Below are 22,461 nucleotides of genomic sequence, written 5' to 3' on the forward strand. Positions count from 1 at the left end.
GGATCCCCCCCCCCCCCCCCCCCCCCCCGCCCCCAGCACAAGAGCAGTGAGAATGCCCGGAAAAAGCAAACAGTTCCCCCCCCCCACCCCCCCCCCCACCCCCGCTTCCCCGACCCGGCCCACCTAGGAACATCTACCCACCCAGTCCAACAGAAATGGAAGCACCTACGGACCCACAGACCCCTCTCGGGACACAACCAGACCACACCAATCCTAATTGCTGTTGGCGAGGGCCCGGGCGCCGCCAGACACAGGGGGCGCGCGAGGTCCCGCGAGCTGGCGGATTCTACCCGAGTCTCCGCGGAGCTAAGTGTTGGCAAGGAAACTTGTGACCACTCCGCGGTCTCAGTGCAGACTTGCGGGATGAAATTGCGGCTGCGCGGAGGATTGGAGAAAGGAGGCAGGACAGCAAGCCATCCCCACCCTCCACCCACCGGGAGAGGGCTTCTGACCCCTAAATCTGGGAGCGGGTGGAGAGGCAGGGCGACCATCGGCCTGCTATAGATGTGTACCCCGAAGTGATTCTTACGTTTTGGAAAGCTTCTTGTCCCAAGGGCGGGTGACTACGGAAGGGCCCCGTGGTCTGGGCCTTCGCCTGCTTTCAGCTGCCGCCACGAGGGTCCTGGTAAAGGGGTGGCAGGGGAGCGTGGCTTGGAGGGTCACTGAGGGGGTTATCTGGGATCCACCAGCGGGAGGGGAGGCCTGTCCCAGAGACAGGGAGAGACAAACCTGGAGCCATGGGGAGTGACATACAAAATTTTATTATTATTTATTTATTATTATTATTATTTATTATTTATTTCTCATGTGCACAATAAAAAAAGAAAGAAAAAGAAAAGAATCAAAACGAACCGACGCGCTTCAAGTGGCCAAGGAGACCAGAGCTATGGGGGGGCTGTCTCTCGAGGGTTCGGCTGGGTCGTGGCGCTGGTGCCCCCCCAGGACTGGAATGGGTCGAGCCTCGGAGTTCGAACCTCGGTGCCCTTGCCGCCCCGCTCAGGCCCCTGGAGCCTGGCTAGGCGCCGGTTGTTCCCTTAAACTATTCTCTTTTCTCGTTTTCCTTTTTAAATAAAAAAAAGGCTCGAAGGGGAGAGAGATCTGGGCGAGGACGCCAAGCCTTTCGTATTTAAGAATTTTTATTTATTTATTTATTTTCACTTTTATTGACTTTGTTTCTGTTATTTCGAGTCGTCACGATCCACGGGTGAGGAGACATGCAGGGCGCATCGCCGCTACCGAGAGAGCAACTACGGGGCGGGGCGGCCCGGCCCAGCCGCCGGCGGCGCAGGGCGCGCGGGGCACAGCAGCCTCGAGGGGACGAGCCCGGGAGTGGAGCCGCCACCGCTGAGTTAGCTGCACGGGCCTGGCGGCCGGGCCTGGGCGGAGGAGAGGCCGCGGGAGGGACAGAGACAGAGACAAAGACGGAGAGAAACGGACTGCGGAGAAAGAGACGGAGAGAGGGGAGAGATGCGCAAGAGAAAGATGAGCGAATGAGAACGTGGAATTACAGAGAAACAGCCAACAGAACAGAGGCGAGAGGAGTCCACAGGACCATGTTCGTCGTTTTGCATAGAGATTTCTTTTCTTTCGTAATTTTTTTTTTTTGTAACATAAAAAATGCCCCCCTCCCCCAGGACGTGCTGTGCTTCAGTGGGCGTGTAGCTGTGTCCCCCTCCCCCCACCCCCCAGCGAGCGGCGACTCTCACAGCACAGAGCGCGGGGCGTATCTACAGGCAGGGCGGGCGGGCGGGCGGCGGGGACTCTACCGGGCGGGGCGCGGGGTGGGGTTATATACACTGGGGTTCGCCTTCGCGCACGACACACATCGTCTTTCTACAGAGCAGCAGCCTGTTGGGCTTTTGTTTTTTCCTTTTTGCAAAGATCATCATATTAAATAAATGTAGACTTTTTGCGGTTCTGTTCAGTTCCTGCCGGAGGAGGAGCTGGGGGTGGGATGGGCGCCCCCCCCCCCCGCCGCAGCTCAGACCCTGCTCAGACCCCCCCCCCGCCGCAGCTCAGATCCAGAGTCTGTGTCGGGGGAGGGACGCACTGGAGAGCCTCCGATGGGTGGTGAGAGAGGGAGCAGGGATGCAGAGCACCGTGGGTGGGGAAAAGGACGGGCAGGAGGGAAGTCTTGGGGGGGGGGGGGGTCACAGAAGGCAGAGACGCTGAGGTAGGGGCAAGGTGGGGCTGCGAGTCTCCTCACTAGTAGGGGGTGCCTGGGCCCTGGGGAGCTGGGGCTCTGGTGGAGTCGGCTCTGGTGGAGTCGGCTCGGTGGGTGCGGGCTGCTGGGGCCTGCGTGCCTGGGGTCCCAACCTCGGAAAGACCAGACGACCCCCACCTTCCCCGCTAGAGCCCAGCCGCCACTCCAGTCCACCTTTCGGGGCGGGGCGCACTCGGAAGGCGGGGGCAGTCCGGCTGGCGCGGGTGCGAGGGCTTTTCCCGAGGGTTAGGCAGGAGGCTCTTCCTCCCGCAGAAAACCAGTTTGTTCATTTCCTTTGCCCAGGCCCTGCGGCGAGGCCTCCTGGCGAGGCTGGCTGCTCCTGGGCTGGGCCGCGCTGCAGTCCGCGCTGATTGTGTGTCACAGAACGTGTCCCCGCGCCCAGCGGCGGCCGGCTCGGGTGCAGCTCGGGCGAGGCCGGGGCGAGCTGGGTGCGCCCTCCTCGGTGCCCTTCGAAGTCCAGGCGGGCGGAGAGGGGCGGGGTCGGTGGGCCCAGCCGGGCCCGAGGGTCCCGCCGGAGGCTCCACTAGTCCCGTCCGGCCCGGGCCGGGTGACGCGAAGGGCTGCAGGCGTCCTGGGTGGGGCGGGGGGGGTGGGGGCTGGGGCGGCGGCCAGGAGGCTGCGAGTCGAGGAGGTCCTCCCTCCCTCGGGGTGGGCGGTCAGACAGGGACGATGTGGAGGCCGAAGCTGTCGGCCTGGAGCTTGATGTGGTCCCCGCGGTAACTAGTGGCGGTCATAGGCAGCGGCAGCAGCGGCAGGGGCGGAACCCCGGGGGGCGGCACTATAATAATAAGGGGAACCTGGAAGTTAACACAGGAGAAGAATGGGCTGGGTGAGAGGACAAACAGGAGAACAAAAAGAGGAAAGCAAAGCAAAGACCTCCCGGGGCTCGGGGCAGGCAGACCTGGGCTGGGCTGAGGGGCTGGGAGAGCTGCATTCCCGGGGGGGGGGGGGGGGGGGGGGGGGCGGGGGACCCCATGGGCGACCACGCCGCCCGACTGCGGATCTTGCAGGGAGGCTGACACTGGGGCAGCCAGGCCCTTTTAGCGACTAGGAGGGCGAGGAGGGGAAGGGGGCGGGAGGCGCGGGGTCGGCAGGGACGCCGGGCTTCCGTGCTGCACTGCGGGCCTGCCCGGCCGGCACCGGAGGTCCGGTGGCTGGAGTGGGACGCGTGGGGCAGCGGCGGGCGGCGGGCGGGCGCGCTGAGCCGCCGGCTGCCGGGTGGCGTACTCACTTAGTAAGGCGGGGTTGCTGAATCTCCAAGCCTCGTTGTAGGCCGTGTACTGGGGGTGGCTGTACGGGTTGCCGGAGAACTCGCTCCCTGCGGGAGGGTGGGGGAGTGGGATCAGACAAGCGCAACACCGAGGCGGACCCGATGTTGCAGGCTGTGGGCCAGGCGAAGGCGGAGCAATCCATCGAGACCGCGTGGGGAGAGCCCTGGGTGCGTGTGTACAGGGTGAGGGGGGGTGGATGCAGCTGCACCCACGACCCTCGCACACGGGAGTGGAGAGACCTGCGGGGCGGTGCTCCCCTAGGACACCTCGAGGGGGCGTCTCTGGCACCCGAGAAGGGTTTATTCTGGGTCCAGGCACGCCTACCCCGCTGCGTGGGAGGACAGGGTCTTTTTAGCGCAGACTCTGGTTCTGGGAGCCATAGCCCCCCCGGGGTGGAAGCGGGCGAGGGTGGCGAAGAAAGGCCCTGGGGACATTTTGTCCCAGAAAGTCCTAAAAATGGCATCTTAGTACTGTGCCAAAGCAAAGGGCTTGGGTTCTGCTGGGAACCCCCCTCCCACGTTTCCCTCCGAGAGACCGGACTTGTGGGGCACGCAGCAGGGGAAGGAGGTGGCGGGCAGCAGGTGAACTGCCTGCCCAGCCGTGAGCAGTGAGCGGAGGGCCCCGTGGGCTCCCAGCCCGTCGGAAGCTGCTTCACTCCCTCCACGGGAGAAAGGCCACATCTCCGGGTTTCCCCCTCGCCCTTTCTCCTGTGTGATGACCCCAGACTGTTTACAGTGATCCCTAACCGCGGGTTAAGTAGAGGAGAAGGGGCCCCTCTCGGAGAGGGAGCTGGGGTGGGGGTGGGGGATGCAGCCACTGGAAAGCCTGTTTATTGACGAGGAGGGAAAGCATGCGTGCAGCAGGATAATGAGCTTCTGAGCTCAACTGTGACCAAGAGGAACTGAGCTATCTCCTTCCCCATCGCTAATGAAACAAGTGTAATTTCCTCATCAGCACTAGATTCTGTTTAACGACTCCCCCCTTGCCACCACGAGCTCTCTGCGCTCCCCTCATCCCCACCTCCTTACAGACTCCCCCCTCCCTCACCCCAGCTCTCCAAGACCTTCTCCAGCCTCCACCAGCTCACTGCTGGGACCTTCCTGGATGAGTCTCCTTGCTCTCAACACTTCTACTCCCCCTACCCCACATCTGGGTCTCCTCACCCACACCCCTCAGCTCCTCCTACCCAGTTCCTCTAAGTCTCTTCAGCCCCCTTTCTACCACACTCTGCAGCAATGGCCCTCTCAGCCATGCCCTTCCCCCAACTCTGCTTATCCAGGCTGTCCCTGGATGGACAGTCCAGGAAGGGGGCCAGTCACCCTTTTCTACCCACCCTCCTCCCATGAGACCTGAGCCTCAGGGAAGGGGCACACAAGAAGGCAACCATGGGAGCGGTGCAGGCCCAGTGAGTCTCACCCTTATTAACCAAGAGTTTTCCGGTGTTTATGCAAATAGGTGCTTCAACTCTCTTTGGCTTCAAGTCTGGCTCCAATCTGAGGTGAGGGGTGGGGAAGAGCACAACACCAGAGCCAAAAAGCGACCTCTGCCTCTCTGATTCACACAGCCTGACCCAGCTGCACCTTGCCAGGGGATGGTCTGCACTCTGAGGAGCCAAGAGCCTGGTTCCTCTGAGGACATGTGGGGGTACTTTAGCTCATTTCTCTGGAGCTAGCCTCTCTGGTTCCTGCCGTAGCCTGTCCCCCATTCCTCTTTCATTCGGGGTGGGGTAGGTTCCCTCTTCTCTCTAGGGTGGGGTAGGTTCTTAACTCTAGTCTTCCCTGTGGGTTGGTGTGGACCAGGGTGGCTTTGTCTGAGTGACTGACATGTTTCTGGAAATGGTTCTTGGATCCAAGTTTCCATGGAAACCAGGGCAGGCTCTTCCAAGCAGTGTCAGCTGGCTGGGGGTGGGCTGGGGCACTGAGGGTGGAGCTGAGGCTGAGTGCTCCCTGGGCACAGGCTTGAGTGGGTGGGCCCTGTGAAGGGGCCATGACATACAGTGGGATGCACACAAGGGGCATGTCTGCAAGCTCCTTCCCTAGGTTGCTTATGAAAGAGGATGAGGGACCAACTGCAGCTCTAGGGAGAGTGAGGTGTAGAATAGCAGTGGTTGGGGGGAGGGGATGTTGGATCTCTTCCCACCCCCAGCCTCAGCCTAAAGACCACTCAGCAGCTCACCCACAATTTAGTTACCCCCACATAAATTAGGCAGCTACAGCATTGTCACCTACCAGGCACCATTCCTGCCAGGGTGGAGGTGGGGTAGCTTCCCTGGCCAGTGGGGGGCACGTGAGGGGGGTAACCAGGCAGAGTGGTGCTCGCCATGTCACGACCTGGAAAAACACAAAGGGGAAGGCATGAGGCCTGGCAGAGAGGGGCCTGCCTCTACTCACACCAGGGCACTCCATGGGAAGAAAACCCTTGGAGAAGAAAGAACTGTGTGCAGACAGAGATGCAGGTGATGAGCAGATCCGGGTGTGCCTTTACAAGTGTATGAGCTCGTGACCTAAATGTCTGTCCTATGATCAGCTGTGTATGCACCTCCACTCTGTGTAGCTCTTTCTCGGTGCGTGTGTGTGTGTGTGTACGTGTTTGCCTTTGCTGTGTCTCTTTGTAGCCCAAACCCAGATGGAGAAGGGCGGGAGGATGACCTGGCTTTACTCTTCCTTCCCAGCCAGGTCTTCAGCTGTGGTCTCTCCAGTAACCAAATGGACCTCTGTGATCTTGCTCATCTCTCTCCTCCCTAACACCCTACCTTTCCTTCAGGTTTGGAAGATACCCCCCACCACCCACATGGGATAATGGGTCTTTCTTTTCCTCTCCAAGAGATGCTGCAGGTGCTGGGCCTGGCCGGTGTGGAGAGCAGGGGGCCAGCCAGTGAGCTATTCTGCTGTTAGTGTTTATGGCATTTAAATGACAGAAAACCATCTCCGAAGTGAATCAGAAGCTTTTGAGCCAACAGTGCAAGTGGATCAGATCAAGTTCCAAAATCTGCACTCCCCACGCACCCCCCCACCCCCACCACCAACTGCTGGACATCTGTCCTGAGAGTCCTCTATTAGCTAGAGCCTGGAGAGTGGGAGGCAGGGCTTTCCTTAATGGGAAGGCAAATCAAGTCAACATTAGGGAAATACCCATGGTCCACAGACATCTCCTCTTCCACATACCTGCACCTGAGTGAGTGGCCTCCCTCCCTGCCTGTCCCCTTTACCACCATGAAGAGGTCACCACCTCCCTTTGCATTTTCCCCCTTTGCATTTTAGTATGCTCCAATTGCTAATCATAATAATTTGTCCTCATACCCAGGCCGGTTTTGCTCAGTGGTGAGAGTGTCAGCCCACGACTGAAGGGTTGCTGGTCTGATTCTGGTCAAGGGCAAGTACCTTGGTTTCAGGCTCAATCTCTGGCCCCTATCAGGGCGCGTGCAGGAAGCAACCAACCGATGTGTCTCTCTCGCATCGATGTTTTTCTCTCTCTCTCACCCTTCCACTCTCTAAAAACCAATGGGAAAAAATATCCTCAGGTGAGGATTAACAACAACAAAAATCGCCCTCTTCTCCCATTCTTTCACGCCCTAGACCAGTGATGGCGAACCTTTTGAGCTCGGCGTGTCAGCATTTTGAAAAACCCTAACTTAACTCTGGTGCCGTGTCACATATAGAAATTTTTTGATATTTGCAACCATAGTAAAACAAAGATTTATATTTTTGATATTTATTTTATATATTTAAATGCCATTTAACAAAGAAAAATCAACCCCAAAAAATGAGTTCGCGTGTCATAGGTTCGACATCACTGCCCTAGACACTACTTCCTGCTCTCCTGGGGCCCATTCATCCTCTCCAAATTCCCTTTATCCTCCTCTTCATCCAGTGCCACTCTCCCACTCTAGTGCCTCTGTCCAACCCTGGGAAAGCAAGGTGTGGCTAGAGGAAGTTATGGAACTATGCATATCTGTCCCAGTTCACTTTCACTAATCCTCATCCTCCTAATGTCTATTCCAAAGGGGCAGTCTTTCTCTCTCTCTCTCTTTCTCTCTCTCTCTCTCTCTCTCTCTCTCTCTCTCTCTCTCTCTCTCTCTCTCCTTGCCACTCTCACCTTGAAAGTGACCTCTCCTCCTACTTTTCTGAGTTTCCTCATCCCCACCTTAACATATCTGAGTGATTCACCTTTCCTACCCTCAGACTACAGAGATACAGTTCAAATTTCTGTATTTCTAGCTTCCTGCTGAACATTTTCATTAGCTGTCCCACTGTCACCTCACACTTGACAGGAATAAAAGCTGATTCACTGTCTCCATGATCAGTTCTACCAACAACTTACTTGAAGACCACGAGACCAAAAATATTGGAGTCTTTCTTGACATGGTCTTTCCCTCCCCCTCCATATGAAGTCAGTCACCAAGTGTGCCCAGTTCTGCTTAGCAATGTCTGTGACATCTGTCCCTTCTCCATTTCCTCCAACACCTCCAGAGCTCAGCTCCTAAGACCTGCCCTTGGTTTGCCACAACAATTCTCTTGCTTATATTCCCCGCCTCTACATTCTTCCCTCTCAGGTCTCTCCCAAGTGTGGATGCTTGGCTTGTCCTCATAAAACATTGCTCTCAACACTTCCCTTGTAAAAACCATCATTGATTCTGTGTAGACTACAGTGTGAATCTAAACTCTGCCAGGCTTTCACAGCGTCCCAGGAACTCCTCCCAGCCAGCTTCCTCAGCTCTGATTTGCACCCCTCCTCGTTTAGTTTGACTGTTTTCACTGGCGTGTTGCTGTGAAACCTCTGTGCTTTTGCCATATCATTTTCATCTTCTTACTCATAGTTTCCTTCTCCTTCCAGCTCAAACCCCTACTATTCTACCCTTCAGAGTTTATCTCTCCTAAACTTCTGTAGCGTCTGTGCTCCATGGATGAGCATGTCATTATATTTCATATTATACCAGCCCTGTTGTTTCGTATCATGGCTTGCTTCTTCAAGCAGATCATAATCAAACTGAGGGTCCTGTCTTCTGTGCTTTCTTGCACAGTTGAGAAATGGTAGGTGCGCAATAAATACTTGTTAATTTTCTATCATTCTATGCATTTATAGCCAACAAAAATAATAGAGGGGGCTATATTGTTTTTTAATTGTTTCATATTTGTTGGTCTCCTTTAAAGAGGTAAAGGCTGGGATAAATGTAAATGTTTGAATTTGCCTTTTTCTCTAAAAATAGTTTGAACAGTGGATTATGAGTGTTTACAGGTTAACGAAAGATTAACAGTAAGGGACTCAAATATTGTGACTCAGCTTTCTCATGCAATAGAATAATTTTTCTCTAACCTATCTATTATAGCCAATTTCTTACACTGTAAAACTCAAAAATAAACAACAGAGTGGAACTATTAAACAAGAGATTGCTTTAGACTCCCAGAGAGATAGCAGAAAGAATCTGTTTGCTTTGTTGTGGGTTTTCTTTCATTGACTTCTATTGTCAATAAATGGTCTACTCCTTCTGACCACCTCTCAGAGAAGTGGACCTGAAATGGACAATGACAGCCATATCTATTAATTCCTAGAGAGATTAATAATATGACATATATTGGTCAAAAACAGACCAAGACAGCCCTAGCTGGTTTGGCTCAGTGGGTAGAGCATCGGCCTATGTACTGAAAGGTTCCAGGTTCGATTCTGGTCAAGGACATATACCCGGGTTATGGGCTTGATCCCCAGTAGGGGTGTGCAGGAGACAGCTGAACAATGATTCTCTCTCATCATTGATGTTTCTCTCTCTCTCTCTCTCTCTTCCTCTCTGAAATCAATAAAAACATATTTAAAAAGAAAAAGAAAAAAGGACCAAGACAGAGGAGAGTTAAAGAGAATGTAAAAGATTTAGAAACCCAATTCCTCTTGGTCTTGTGATCTTAATGTATACAAAGCAGCTAGGAAAAGAACTATGCTTCTTTCTTAATAAACAGGAATTTAAATGCACCTGAATTCTGATTTTCAGCTGCATGGTTTCCACAACCTGTCACACATGAATTCCTTGTAATATGTTTTTGTCACACAATCCCGTCCTTAGCTTCAGAGGCTGGATGACTGGAAAAGTGTTTCCAGCTAACCTGGAGGTACACCTCCAGGGTTTTTTGTTTATTTCCACTGGATTTTTTTCTTGCCAACTTTTATTTCCACTGGCTTTTTCTTTTGCCAACTTTCAACATATAGACACTTTGGCATGCTGAAGGTCACCCACAGAACTGTTGCCTGAAAGAGACATTTCTGAATTCTACTTTAAACACGGAATCTGTAGAGTGCTATTCAGACTTTTTTTTTGTTATTGTTAATCCTCACCTGAGGATATTTTTCCATTGATATTTAGGGAGAGTGGGAGAGAGAGGGAAAGACAGAGAGAAAGATCAATGTGAAAGAAACACATTGATTGGTTGCCTCCTGCATGAGCACCAACCAGGGTCCAGGCCAGGGAGGAGCCCTTGGCTGAAATCAAACCCAGGACCCTTTGGTCCGCAGGCCAATGCTCTATCCACTGAGCTAAATCGGCTAGGGCCAGACTTTTTTTTAGTAGTCAAGTTGTCACTCTATTTTTTTTTTCTCAAAATGAACTTTTAAAAAATTTAAGTAATATTGGTTTATAACATTATCGAAGTTTCAGGTGTACAATATTATCATTCAATATCTTTATTTATTTGAAGAACACAAAAACACCTATTCAAAAAGATATATGCGCTTCTATGGTCATTGCAGCATTATTTATAAGATATGGAAACAACCCAAGTGTTCATTGACTGATGAAGGGATAAAGAAGATGTGGTATATATACAATGGAATACTACTCAGCCATACAAAAAGATGAAATATTGCCATTTGTGACAACATGGCTGGGCCTCGAGGGTATTATGCTAAGTGAAATAAGTCAGGCAAAAAAGGGCAAAAATTATATGACTTCACTCGTATGTAGACTATAAAACAAAAGAAGAAACAAGTGAACAAACAAAACAAAAATCAACTCATAGATACAGATAGCTTGGTGGTTATTAGACATTTTAGAATGTGCGAGAAGAAACCCATGATGAGGTAAAACACGCACGCTTCCGGATGGTCAGCATACAGCTGTGCTGCTGCTGCTCCAGATTCTGGAACATCAGTATCACCACAAAGAGGTGCCCGTTCAGGTTCCGGATGCCTAAGCCAACAAAGGTGCAAGCTACTGCATACAAAGCACTCTCAATGGCTTCATTAGTACACAGGTGACACCTGAAGAGCAGCAAAACATTGACCAAACTCTTGCCGGAGCCATATATTCTCCCGGAACACCATTGTCAATAATGGAAAACACATACTGCAGGAAGTTTTCAAATTACTAAGACTGTCATACCATTTGCCCAGCAGCATTCTTTGAGCAAGCCTCTTTTAGTGAGAGAATATGAATGGGTAATGGAATCAGTGCAAGGAAGAATCGACAGAGCACTGGGTCTTGTGTTACTACAGACAGATGGACAAATGGGAGTGGAGACAAACTCTAAAACTGTAAGACAGCACAGCCACCTCCTTAAACAAGCAAAAGCTTAGAAAGAGAGAAAAAAAACCCAGCTACACAGCAAAATACATCAGTTATAAAATATGTGCCATCCAACAGGAGATAGGAAGCAGTAAAGCATTTGCTTTGCTCACTGACAATGCCGGTAACATAAAAACAGCACCAAGAATCACAAATGGATAAAATGCCACATATTACAAGGGGATGGACATTTCATGTTGGAGACTTGCTTCCTAAGATTATAGTTTTAAAGATGGAAGAGCCTTTGAGATGATCAGTCTAACTTGCTTGCTTTAAAGTTGAGAAAATGGAGGCACACAGAGCCAGAATGACTTTCCTTTGGCTCCAGAGCTAGTAAATGACAGAGCCAAAGTTTGAAGCTACGTCTATACCACACTACCTTATAATGATGACACGAAGCCAGGTACTCCCAAAAGAGCCAAAGAAAAGGAAAAGAAGTCATCCAACAAGCAAAATCTCACATTGCCACGGCCATCGTTAAGATGAGACAAGAAAAAGGAGGACACAAAGAATAAAATACTGACACTGAAAGTCTGCAGTAAAGCTCCATGGGGTGGAGTATTAATCTCCTTTGAGAGTTTTCTAAAAAACAAAGAGGCTCTTCAAGAAACAGTAGTAGTTGAGTCTCTTAAAGTACCCAGAAGTGTTAGAAGCACTGTACTTGATGAGGATGCCTTCTCAGTTCAACTGCAGAAGTCCCTGAAGATTCTAAAGCCAATTTCTACAGCAATCACTACATCTGAATCAGACAGTGCACTTTTGTCAGGCATTCCCTACCAAATGGGCCAGATCGAATCAACTGTTTTGGAGAGAATCTAAGTGAAGTTGCTCTTACAAGTACAGAGAAAAGCAAAGTGAAAGACCGTTAAGAAATTGGAAAATTTCAGTCACCAGATAACTTATGCTATTTCATCTAAGATTCAAGGGCAGGCTTGTGTTTCTACCTGTACTTGGGCTAGCCAGCATTCATTGAGCACCTACTATATGCTAGGCACTGTCCTAAATATTTTCTGTGTATTATCTCATTTAATGCTCATATCAACCTATGACAGGGGTTCTCAATCTGTGGGTCGCGACCGCTTTGGGGGTTGAATGACCCTTTCACAGGGGTCGCCTAAGACCATCGGAAAACACGTATGTAATTACATATTGTTTTTGTGATTAATCACTATGCTTTAATTATGTTCAATTTGTAACAATGAAATTGGGGGTCACCACAACACGAGGAACTGTATTAAAGGGTTGCGGCATTAGGAAGGTTGAGAACCACTGACCTATGATGTTGATCTGTTTTTAATCACCATTTTATAGACGAGAAACGGAAACTCAGAGGCACTAAGTATTATGTTCAAGATTTCACAGCTAGTACATGGCAGAACTGGACTACAGAACAAGCAGTATACTTGGGTGATTCTAGAATGACAGTCTCAAATATTGTAGACCCAGGAAATACATACTCGTAGCTATTTGGTCCAGGTAATTAACCTGGGATTATGCTGAGCAAATTCTTCCTATAACAGAACATCTTGTCACTTATTGTTTCTTGCATGTTTCAGGTTCTTCCATTTTCCACAACAAGGTTTCACTGATCCTGTAGGACTCCATTGACGTGCTTTAGGGAGTCCCGTATAAAGTCATACATTAAATGTTTATATATAAATAATATCTAGATGGCTTTTAGCATAGTCTCAAAAGTATTCATGATCCAAAGATTAATAAGCAGTATTTATAAAAGACCAAAAGAACCTCTGTTCTTTGGTGTAGGAAAGGCACTGATTTGTTTGAAGCCACTTGAACTGTACTGATAAACAAGATCATACAAAGAACAGCAAAATAACACGTGAAGAAGCAGAGAAGCTTATCTCAAGTAAAAAAAAAAGTCAGCATTTAGAATACCAAGGAAATGATAAAGAGGAAGCTGCCAAAGCAGAGGGATGCTTCGGTTCAGTGATGGCTCAGACAGCAAGACTTATTAGACATAGATTTATGCAGCAAAAGTTATATTCGATGAGTTTAGAGATGCTTTTCCTCAGCACCTTCCTCTGAAAATGAGCACTTTTGCTCTCCACTTGACACGATGGAGGACCCTAAGGCCAGAAAGCATAACTCTTGTTTTACTAACCTCTCCTCAAGTTTGCCTGCTTCTCATAAGGTAATGAAAACGAAGACATTAGATTGCTTCAAGGTTGGTAGTCTGTGGCTGCATTGGACACATGCATTTATACTGCTTCCAAGAATACACAGTTATTAGATTGGTAATTGCTGCCTAAATATACCATATACTTACATTTACTATACCAGTTATGATCACATGACCAATCCAAATTACATAATGCACTAACGTAACAAACTTTAAGTCTGTAAAAGATTCTTTAAAAGGAGAGGGAATGCCAGGCCGCTGTGGCTCAGTGGTTGGGTGTCAACCTATGAACCAAGAGGTCATGGTTTGATTCCTGGTTAGCGTATATGCCCTGGTTGGGGACTCGATCCCTAGTAGGGGTGTGCAGGAGGCAGCCAATCAATGATTCTCTCTCATCCTTGATGTTGCTATCTCTCTCCCTCTCCCTTCCTCTCTGAAATCAATAAAAATATATTTAAAAAATAAAATAAAAGGGGAGGGAAAGAGTTTTTTAAAGAATATTTCATTTTGTTTCTTATTTCCCACGTTTTCAAGTCCTTCCACAGGTGTGAGGTCCCCCAGCCCCAGCCAGTCTTGGCCCCACAGCTTCTCATCCAGAGGCTTGTCTTCTCTGGGTTCCAGCAGAGGGGGCTGTGCCTGCAGCTCAGACTGGCTGCTCTCCTAGCTGATCTTGCTTCCCACAGACAGTTCGACCTTAATTTAGTCCCTGGTGTATCCTAGGCAGGGATGCTGCCCAGATCTGTGTGGACTCAGTGAGGGCTTCCCCTTCACAGCCAATGGGCTGGACCAGCCAGGCATGCTGTTCACACCCCTTCTCCTCACAGCACATGGCCTTCATCTGGGCCATGGTAGTCTGCTGGCCCAGGACCCCACAAGAGGAGGCTTGCTTCTAACTCAGCTGGACTATGGATGGACCTGTAGCCTCAGCATCCTAGTATAAGGCTAGGGAGTATTGGGAGAATCACATTTTCCGAGGGCTGATAGGGAACTTGGTTATCTTCTAGTCTAACTCCCTCATTTTACAGAAGAAACTAAGGCTCAGAGTTGGGAAGACATCCTAGCCCTCTCATTTCACCTCCCCACACTGCCTTCTCTGGCTCCATTAGCAAATCGCAAATGAAGACTGGAGTTGGGCAGGCGCTTGCTTTCTAGAAGGCTGGGGCCCAGGCTCACTGACGGGCTCAGAGCAAGAGACACCCTCGTGCTGGGTGGGCAGAGGTTAAGCCTGTTTGCACAGTCTCCCGATACTCCAGCTCTGCCAGTTCCTCTCTGGCTTTATTTTGTTCTCTGAGAGCACTGAATTGTCAGCTCTAATCCTTCCGAAAGCGCAGCGTTTTTCAGGCGCTCCGTGTAAGTGAAACCCTAATCCCAAGGAAAACGGCCACTTAAGCTGCTGGGGCATTAGGCTGCTCTCTGAGCCTGCCCAGGATTTCCTCCCTCCCGCCTGCCAGCCCAGCCACCACCTGGGAGGAGAGGGGAGGATTCCAGTCTGAAGGCGAGCAAAGCCCTCTCAGAAGCAACAATAGTGGCAGGGCTTGCCTCCCAAAGCTCAGGTTGAAATGTGTTTGTCCTGAGGCTACAGCTAATGTAGGGGAAGGAAGGATTCTGATCACCCTGGGGAGACAGTGGGGGAGGGGTCTTCCCATCATCTTGGGGGATAGCTGGCTCTCTGAGGGAAACAAGCTTTCAGGTCTTGCCCAGGTGGCTTTGAGGCACCAGGACATTGCTAAGAACTTTGGTTCCCATGCACACCGGTAATATTCATTGGAAAACCACTATTTAGGCTTTCTGGTCATTTAGAAAAGGTTGGGTTGATTGACTTTACTTTTACTTAGCCAACCTTTTCTTCATAGGAAGTGCCAAATAATGGAGTAAACAAGCTTAGTGCTGGGAGATTCCCCCTTCGGAGAACTCTCCTCTGGGACACCCCAAGCATCTCTAAACATCTGCAGCAGCCTAAACATTCCCTATAATCTAGCGAATCACTAAAGCAGTGCCCAGTGCTTTCTACTAGGTAATCCTTTGTTGGCCTGAGTTGGCTACTATATGCACTTGAAAAAACGATCAATGGTTTCTTGAAAATATTTTGACTCACATTTAAACTGGCCCCTCTCGCTGATCTCTAAATGAATTGGTGAAACTATGCTATCGAGGACCAAGCACAGTCCATTTGGCATGTTCAGCCCTTGGGTCTCATGGATGGAGGGGAAAGATGAACCGAAGAGTCAAGAAGCGAGGCCCAAAGTAATGGGCCAAATTTGAACTCAGCTTAGAACACCATAGAATTACATTTGTGCTGGGATGCCTGGGAGCCCTTCATACCTCCCTATGACTCTCCTTCCCTCTGCAGCTCCATTAGCAGCCCCTTGTGCTTCTGCCCAAGGCACCCTCCTGGGAAGGGCAGCTGAATGGGAAGGCCAGTGGGCACAGGCATTGGGCATGGGATTGGAGCTGGAGACAGGGGTGGTACAGGCTTTATACTGCTCAAATCTGACCTGACTCTCCCGTCCTAGAGTAGATTAATGCCTCTTATTTTCAACATTCTTTCCCTCTAGAGGTACATGAGATAAAGGAGGAAGAAAAAGAGCCCTGATCCAATGACTCCCTAGGCTGCAGGCCCAGGGCACCTGCATTATCTGTCAATGTCTCATTGCTATGGAAATGCCCCCATAATTAAATCAGAGATGAGGTCTGGTGGCTGGAGGTCCTTGGGGATGTGGCTGGAGGCCTCAAAGATGTTTGGAGGAAGCTAGCGTCTTTCCATTGGGCCTTTTCAGTTTAAATGAAGGGTCCAGGGCCTGAGGGTGCTGAGGAGAAACCCTCTGGCTTGGTTCTGCCTCCACAGGAAAGGGCTCTCTGACTCCCCGCATGTTGGTGTTGCCCCAGTCCTCTCCTCTCAAGGTTGGAGAGGAACTCTGATGTCTGTGCCCTAAATTCCTCTTGCTAATCGGGCTTTGGGCTGATAGACAAGACTAGGAGACTCCCAGCCTCCTCCAAAAACATTTCTCAGCCTTTATTGCCCTCTCCTCCCCCGAGGGGCTGGCCAAGGGCTGAGCTGTTTGTTTTATGGAGGGAAATGCAGTCACATTGGAAGGGGGTTGTTAACTACAGGAAAGAGGCCGTTCCAGGACTCCCTGAGTAGAAGGAGAGTTTCCCAGGGTCCACACTTCTGTCTGCTAAAAGGCCACTTTGCTGACCACTCCAGATGTGGGCAAGGAGTCTGAGCTTCTAAGGGTTCGCAACCCTTTCTCAGAAGCTGAGCTCACACTGCTCTCCCAGGCTTCCAGGCCCTGGGGGCCAGCCTTTGCTTTTCTTTGAACTTTGCTTGACTGGGCTCTCCACCTCTGCTCAAACCAGCATCTCCCTCTCCCTGCTTTGGGCAGCAACCACATCGCCTCCTGGTTCTTAGCTATGGATTCCTTCAGAGCTGCAGTCTCTCTCTAGGCATCCAGAGAAGTCTCTTCCAAGCTCTTGAATAAAACTACCTTCTTCCCACCAGCGTGGGGAAGCTAACAAGGCTCCCATACCACTGGGGAGGAATGCACTGCCCTTGGCATTATTTCCAATGTTCAGACATTTTCCCAAAGAAAATAGAAGATTCTCTGCTGAGACTTAGCTGTCTGGAAGCTTGGCTGCTAAGCAGGGGACAGGCTTTACTTGAAAGGCTACTTGAGGCTCATCCCTTTCCATGGCTCCCGAATTCCAAAACAATAAGCTATAGGTGTGGTCTTCATTTTTTAAAATCCTTTATTATCTCCATATCTCACAATTTGCTGAGCAGTGGTGGGGAAGGGGAAGTAGGATCCAAATCTGTGATAATCACAAAACTATATTTCTCTTATCTTTTTTAGAATATTAAATATGCTTATTTTATAGTTGCTTTGCATTGATCTATGCCAGTGATGGCGAACCTATGACACGCATGTCAGAGGTGACACGCGAACTCATTTTTTGGTTGATTTTTCTTTGTTAAATGGCATTTAAATATATAAAATAAATATCAAAAATATGTCTTTGTTTTACTATGGTTGCAAATATCAAAAAATTTCTATATGTGACACGGCACCAGAGTTAAGTTAGGGTTTTTCAAAATGCTGACACGCTGAGCTCAAAAGGCTCGCCATCACTGATCTATGCTCTCCAGTGCTAGGGGGTATTAATTGTCCTAATTATTGCTTCTGTGAACTTTCCTCGTGATAATGTGTGTTGATATGAGGTGTGTAATTTTTTATAGTGAGCTCATCTTTACTGGTGGATTTTTTTTCCCCTGTGGGAGTCCCAGGTGCCCTGGATTGGGGAATGTCTCTGCAGAAAGAGTTTGCCCTTGTTCAACCCCAGCCTCCAGTATGATACCAACAGTCCCTCACATACTGCTCTGGCTTTGAGTTTCCCTCTATTTCTGGTACCAGAGAGTGAGGTTTGGTCATGTGTAAACAATTCTTGTTATGTTTTACCCAGCTGTGTTTTGGTGAGTTTCACCTTCCTTGCTTCTGGAACTCAGTCTCACTCCTCCATTACCTCTCTGGGACTAAGATGAAGTGGTGAGAACTACATTTGCATGAAGCTTTCCCAGTGCGTGACAGTGATGCACACTACAGGCCAGTGACGGCTGCTCAGTGCAATAGCTCCGGAGACCGGTGTATTCCTCAGCTTCTAGAGTGAGCAGGCAGAGCCTCCGCACAGCCCTAACGCTCTCCAGCACCATCTCATTCCACTCAGCTCCACCTTTGGGGTGGACTTTCACCAGGCCAAGCGACTCTCTAAATGCTCAGAAACATCTCCAAGAGACTTTGGGAATCCTGAAACTAGTACTCATCTTCTCCCAGATCAACATTAATGCCAGTGTCCCCTCATGTTCCTCTGTGGCTGCAGACCGGACCAGGCACAGGAAGGGAGGGTTCAAGGTGAGGAGGGCATAGGGAAGACGGTAGAAACCAGTGATGAGAGACTTGAAGGAATGAAGGCACTAATTCACAGCTGGAGCCAGAGTCCTCACTGAAGAGGCCCTGATCCAGAGGTCCCTGGGACCACTGAGGGGTTGATGGCGGCTCCCTGTGGGGTCCTTTGGAAGAATAAGAAGTTAGAAGACGGTACCAGCCACAGCCAGCCAACCGGAGGAAGCCTGGGGCCAGAGTGCCCCCAACCTCCTCTCTCGTCTAGCTGGTCCCTTTTTTCTTATCACTTAGGAGCGACTCGGCTCCGTTCCAGATCAGCAGCCTAGAGCAGTGGGCTGGAGAGAAGAGGTGCGGCTGAGCTAGAGCAGCCCAGCCGCGGAAGGGAAAGTGGGCGATAAATTTAAATAACCAGCTTGACTTGGCAGCTTGCTGAGTTGTGATGCAGTGAAATTAAAATCTCGGCAGAACTTGCAAACACTACCCAGAAAAATCGGTCTCTCTCCTTGGTTCCATGATGGAAGGTGGGGAGGGGAGGCTGTCGGGCCGAACCCCAGCCTCTGGCAGCCACCCTTGCTTGCAATGTGATTAGCTGTGTCCTGGCTCACTGGGCCCACTCTCCCCTCCACACAATAGTCCAAGCTCCTCTCTCCTCTCAGTCCTGACCTTGTGGAACAGCTGTATCAAGTGGCTGGTGAAGTTTGAAATCAGCTTCCAGTGCCAGGAGGTGGCAGGAATATCAATAAGGTCGGCTCCTCAAGTCAGGCTAGGGCATTCCGGGCTGGTTTCCTCAGGACTCATCCCCGGAGGCTGCAGCTTCAGCTGCCTGTCCCCAGGGAAGATGAGCTGGGTGCCTGAGACGTGGGGAATGAAGAGGGCTCCTTGAACTGGTACACCTAAGCCAGGCTGTAGGCACAGGATGCCCCCCTGCCCGCTCACATTGAGCACACACCTGGCCAGACACCTACCTGAAAGGGCCTCCCTTTTCTTCCTCCACAAAAGCCCTTCATAGTCACCAACAAAGTCAGCTTTTCAAGAATCTTGGGAAGGAATTTCTACAAATACATCACAGCCTCTCCCAGATCCCAACCATGCTTGGAGCCTGGTTCCCCCAGATGCCCACATCTTTCTAGAGAACTCTGTGTCTGCTCTCCTGGCATCACTGCTCACTGCTCCCCACAAAGTCCTGGCCTGAAGGCCAATCTGCTGGACCCACTCCTGAGATGGCCCATGAAATCTCTGGCCACTACCCTGTTTCTCACCTTGACAGTACCTTCAGCAAATTCTGTTTGTCCCCATAATAAACACATCATGAATCATTCATCTTTAATAGATTATGCAAATTAGGAGGACATAAAATCAACGAAGATCAATAACTGCAGCCGTTTAATTGCCAGCAAAAACATTTTAAGAATGAGGAGCCCTTTCTCGGGTAATGGCACCATTCATCCAAACATTGGATCTTGGCCTAAGTGTAGAAAAATCATTCCCTGCCCCCATCCCCTTCAAATTCCCCTCCCCCACATCTCCACACACTTCTCTCTTTTTGGTAATTTCCAGTTTCTGAGCGAGTTTCCCCGTCATTACCACTGGTGAACAGCTCCGAATGTTAATGGTTCTGCTTTTGTTACTCCTCGCTTGATTGAAATGTCGCATACAGATTGAGATGTTAGTGCTAACTTGCCACCTGGGAATGTCAAGCTGGGTCTGAAATGAACTTTTCTCACACTTGGATCCAGATGGATCAGCCGGAGATGTTCCCAGGCTGGGCTGGGACTGTTCCAGGGCCATGGGGGGGCGGGGGGTAGCGGGGGGAGGCAGGCGGGAGAGGCTCAAGGTGGAGGGACTTTTCTCCACTAGCCCCAAGTTTTCCTGCAGCAGGAGCCCTGCCCCCAAGTTCCATCTCTCCAGCCCAGGAAGCACCTGCCTTCAGGACTGTGGCCCTGAGCCCAGAGGAGCACAGCTGGGATTAGAGAAAAGTCTCCTGGGCTCTGTTACACCAGTTACCTAGGGTGGCCCCAGTGGGAAGTGACACTGTAACTCTCGGCAGATCAGGAGAAAGGTGGCCTGGCCTGGGCCATCTCCCTGCCTAGGGTCACAATACCCAGCAGCTCAGAGAGCTTCCAAGTTGAGCTACGGAGAGCTCATGCCAAGTGTCAATTGATAATAGTCTGTGTCCTGATCCAGCTAAGATGGTCACTTTCAAAAGCCCGATCACACAGTTCTCTGACACTTCCGGAACTTAACCTCTGATTGTCTAGCCACAGAGCTCAACACCGTCCAGGCCGGAAACGTTGTACCAGGACACTGCTTGAGGGAAAGCTAACAACAGGGCTCTCCCAGCCTCCCAGGTGGTGGCTGGGTGGACACCTGCTGCCCATCTCAGGCCTGAGCCATACTCAGATCACCTCCAAGTCAGAACCAGGGCCCTGTCTTACAGCGAGCGGGGCCAGGCCTGCTCCTGGTCCTGCCACTGGCTGTGATGCTGGACGCTTGCCACCCTGCTGCCAGGTCCCCAGGCCGCCTCCGCTCTCCTCGCTCGGCAGGTAACGCCTCAGTGTCTCCCAATCCCCACCGAGACCCTTCTCAATCATTCTGTCTCCCAAGGAACAAACGGCACATTGCCTTTAGTGGCTCCAGAATAATTAGGTGAATTTTAATAACACCTCAATGTGTGTCTCTCCCACTTGGGCACTTCCCTGGCCTGGAAACCCTTCTGCAGTGCCAGGCGCCTTCCGCAGCCGACAGCTCTGAGGCCTAGCATTCATCGGCTGGCCCTCACCTCGCCACATCCCGGCCTTCTTTCGCTCCAGCTGCCTCTGCTGATCCTAGTCCATGGGAGCACCCGGATTATGTGACCCTGCATTGCCTGTGGGACAGGCCCCACCTCTCTGGCCTTGGATCAAGGCTTGGTCTCTGTGATTTCTCTGGGAAGCTGGGAAAGCACTGGGACAAATTGTGCTTTTCTATAACCAGAGAGCTGCATGCCATGTCCTAAGCCACAGCCACCCAGGCTGCCCAGTGGGAGAGGAAAACAGGTTCCCAACAACCCTGGGGACCTAAGAGCATGGAGGCTAGACCCTGGGCACTCATGCTCCCTCCTGCCAGCCTGGCCTATTTACTCTCTGCCTTCTCCTACGCAAATCCTAGTTAGAGGCTTATAATGCTGGGCACCTCAGTGGAGGCAAGAATAAAGGCAAAGAGAGAGGAAAGAGGATTGGCAGAAAGAGCCAGCAACGACCCCCTTTCCGGGGGGGAAGCACACAGAGACCCTGACCACAGTTTCTTATTCGCACATCTGCACACATCCATCCGGGAGGCACCCTGGATTTGGGAGCCTCACTCTCTCTGCAGATATGGCAGGAGGCCCACTTGTCCCCCTGGGCCCCAGACGGCATGAGCTGAGGAGCTCCCACTGAAAGCCATGCTCCCACCCTCCTGGAAGCCCTCTTACCGGTCACCACGGGGTATGTCTGCGTGCCTGACACGTTGCTGCCCAGCTCGGGGTTGGTGGATGCAGATAGACTCGACTTGACTTCATCAAGCCCAGGGGTCAGGGCTGGGAGGGAGTACTCGTTCCCCTGGGAGAAGAGAGAAAAGCGACAGCTCTCTATTGATGCACACACTCGGAGAAAGAGCTCAGTGTGCAGATGGGGAGGAGGACCAGGGAGCCCTCCCAGATGGGGTGGAAGGAGATGGCCAGGGAGAGGGAGGGAGGGTGGGAGGGGCGGGCTGGAGAATGATGGAGAGTTTGTATGGGTGGATGCAGACCTGACTGGGAAGCTGAGGTGCAGCCTATACATTATCGGTCGTTATCCCAGCACCCTCTATATTGCTGTAGCAGCTCTTCCTAGGAAGCCCCAAGGGTGGAGTATAGCACTGAGGATCCCCTGCTGAGAGGCAAGGGCTGTTTTAAGGTCCCCCTGGGGTGGGGAGCCTTGGGGAGGAGGGGTGGACCATGACATGATGGCAGAAGGGCCTAGTGGGGCCTCCAGCCTGGCACTGCTGGACTGGCTGATCGGGTGCTGGCGCCCCTTTTTTAAAAAACAAACAAAGACAGCCCCATGGGCCCCTCGCTCTCTGCCTGTGCACTGGGGTATGAAATTGGGGAGGGGGAGAGTCCACATGGCTAACAGAAGGGTGGGAGGGGGCCAGTCATTGACTCTGAAAGGGTGTCCTGCCCGAAACACTCGGGTAATTGCCTTTTTATTGCAGCCACCGCCAAGCCAGACCCCAGAGCTGGGCAGGCCAGGAGCCTGCACAAAGCAGGAAAAGTTGCTCTGATTAATATTACGTTAAATTAAAACTGATTTTCTGCTCTTTCGGGTACTTTTTTTTCCCTTCCGCTTCCTGGCCCCCCCCCAGAGGACCCCCTCCCCTCCCTGGCT

The 22,461-nt window shown here is 51.1% G+C and overlaps 1 protein-coding gene across 10 annotated transcripts in view; it reads right to left on the reverse strand.

The window, feature by feature from the left end:
* Window positions 1-745: 745 nt before the first annotated feature.
* Window positions 746-22,461, reverse strand: part of PAX2 (paired box 2) — a 92,136-nt gene continuing 70,420 nt past the window's right edge. For 5 of the 10 annotated variants that reach the window (XM_070432493.1, XM_070432498.1, XM_070432492.1 and 2 more), the window contains 4 exons: window positions 21,528-21,654; window positions 5,724-5,825; window positions 3,456-3,542; window positions 746-3,002 (listed from right to left, as the gene is read on the reverse strand). In XM_070432493.1, the coding sequence (XP_070288594.1) occupies window positions 2,881-3,002; window positions 3,456-3,542; window positions 5,724-5,825; window positions 21,528-21,654 (438 nt within the window). In that variant the 3' untranslated portion in view covers window positions 746-2,880. Of the gene's footprint in view, window positions 3,022-3,455; window positions 3,543-5,723; window positions 5,826-21,527; window positions 21,655-22,461 lie in introns of all 10 variants that reach the window. The other 5 variants (XM_070432502.1, XM_070432497.1, XM_070432501.1 and 2 more) reach the window with 2 other exon arrangements.

The sequence above is a fragment of the Myotis yumanensis genome, unplaced genomic scaffold (genome assembly GCF_028538775.1).
Source record: "Myotis yumanensis isolate MYYU_CA2020_CCGP unplaced genomic scaffold, mMyoYum1.0.hap1 SCAF_13, whole genome shotgun sequence".
NCBI lineage: Eukaryota > Metazoa > Chordata > Mammalia > Chiroptera > Vespertilionidae > Myotis > Myotis yumanensis.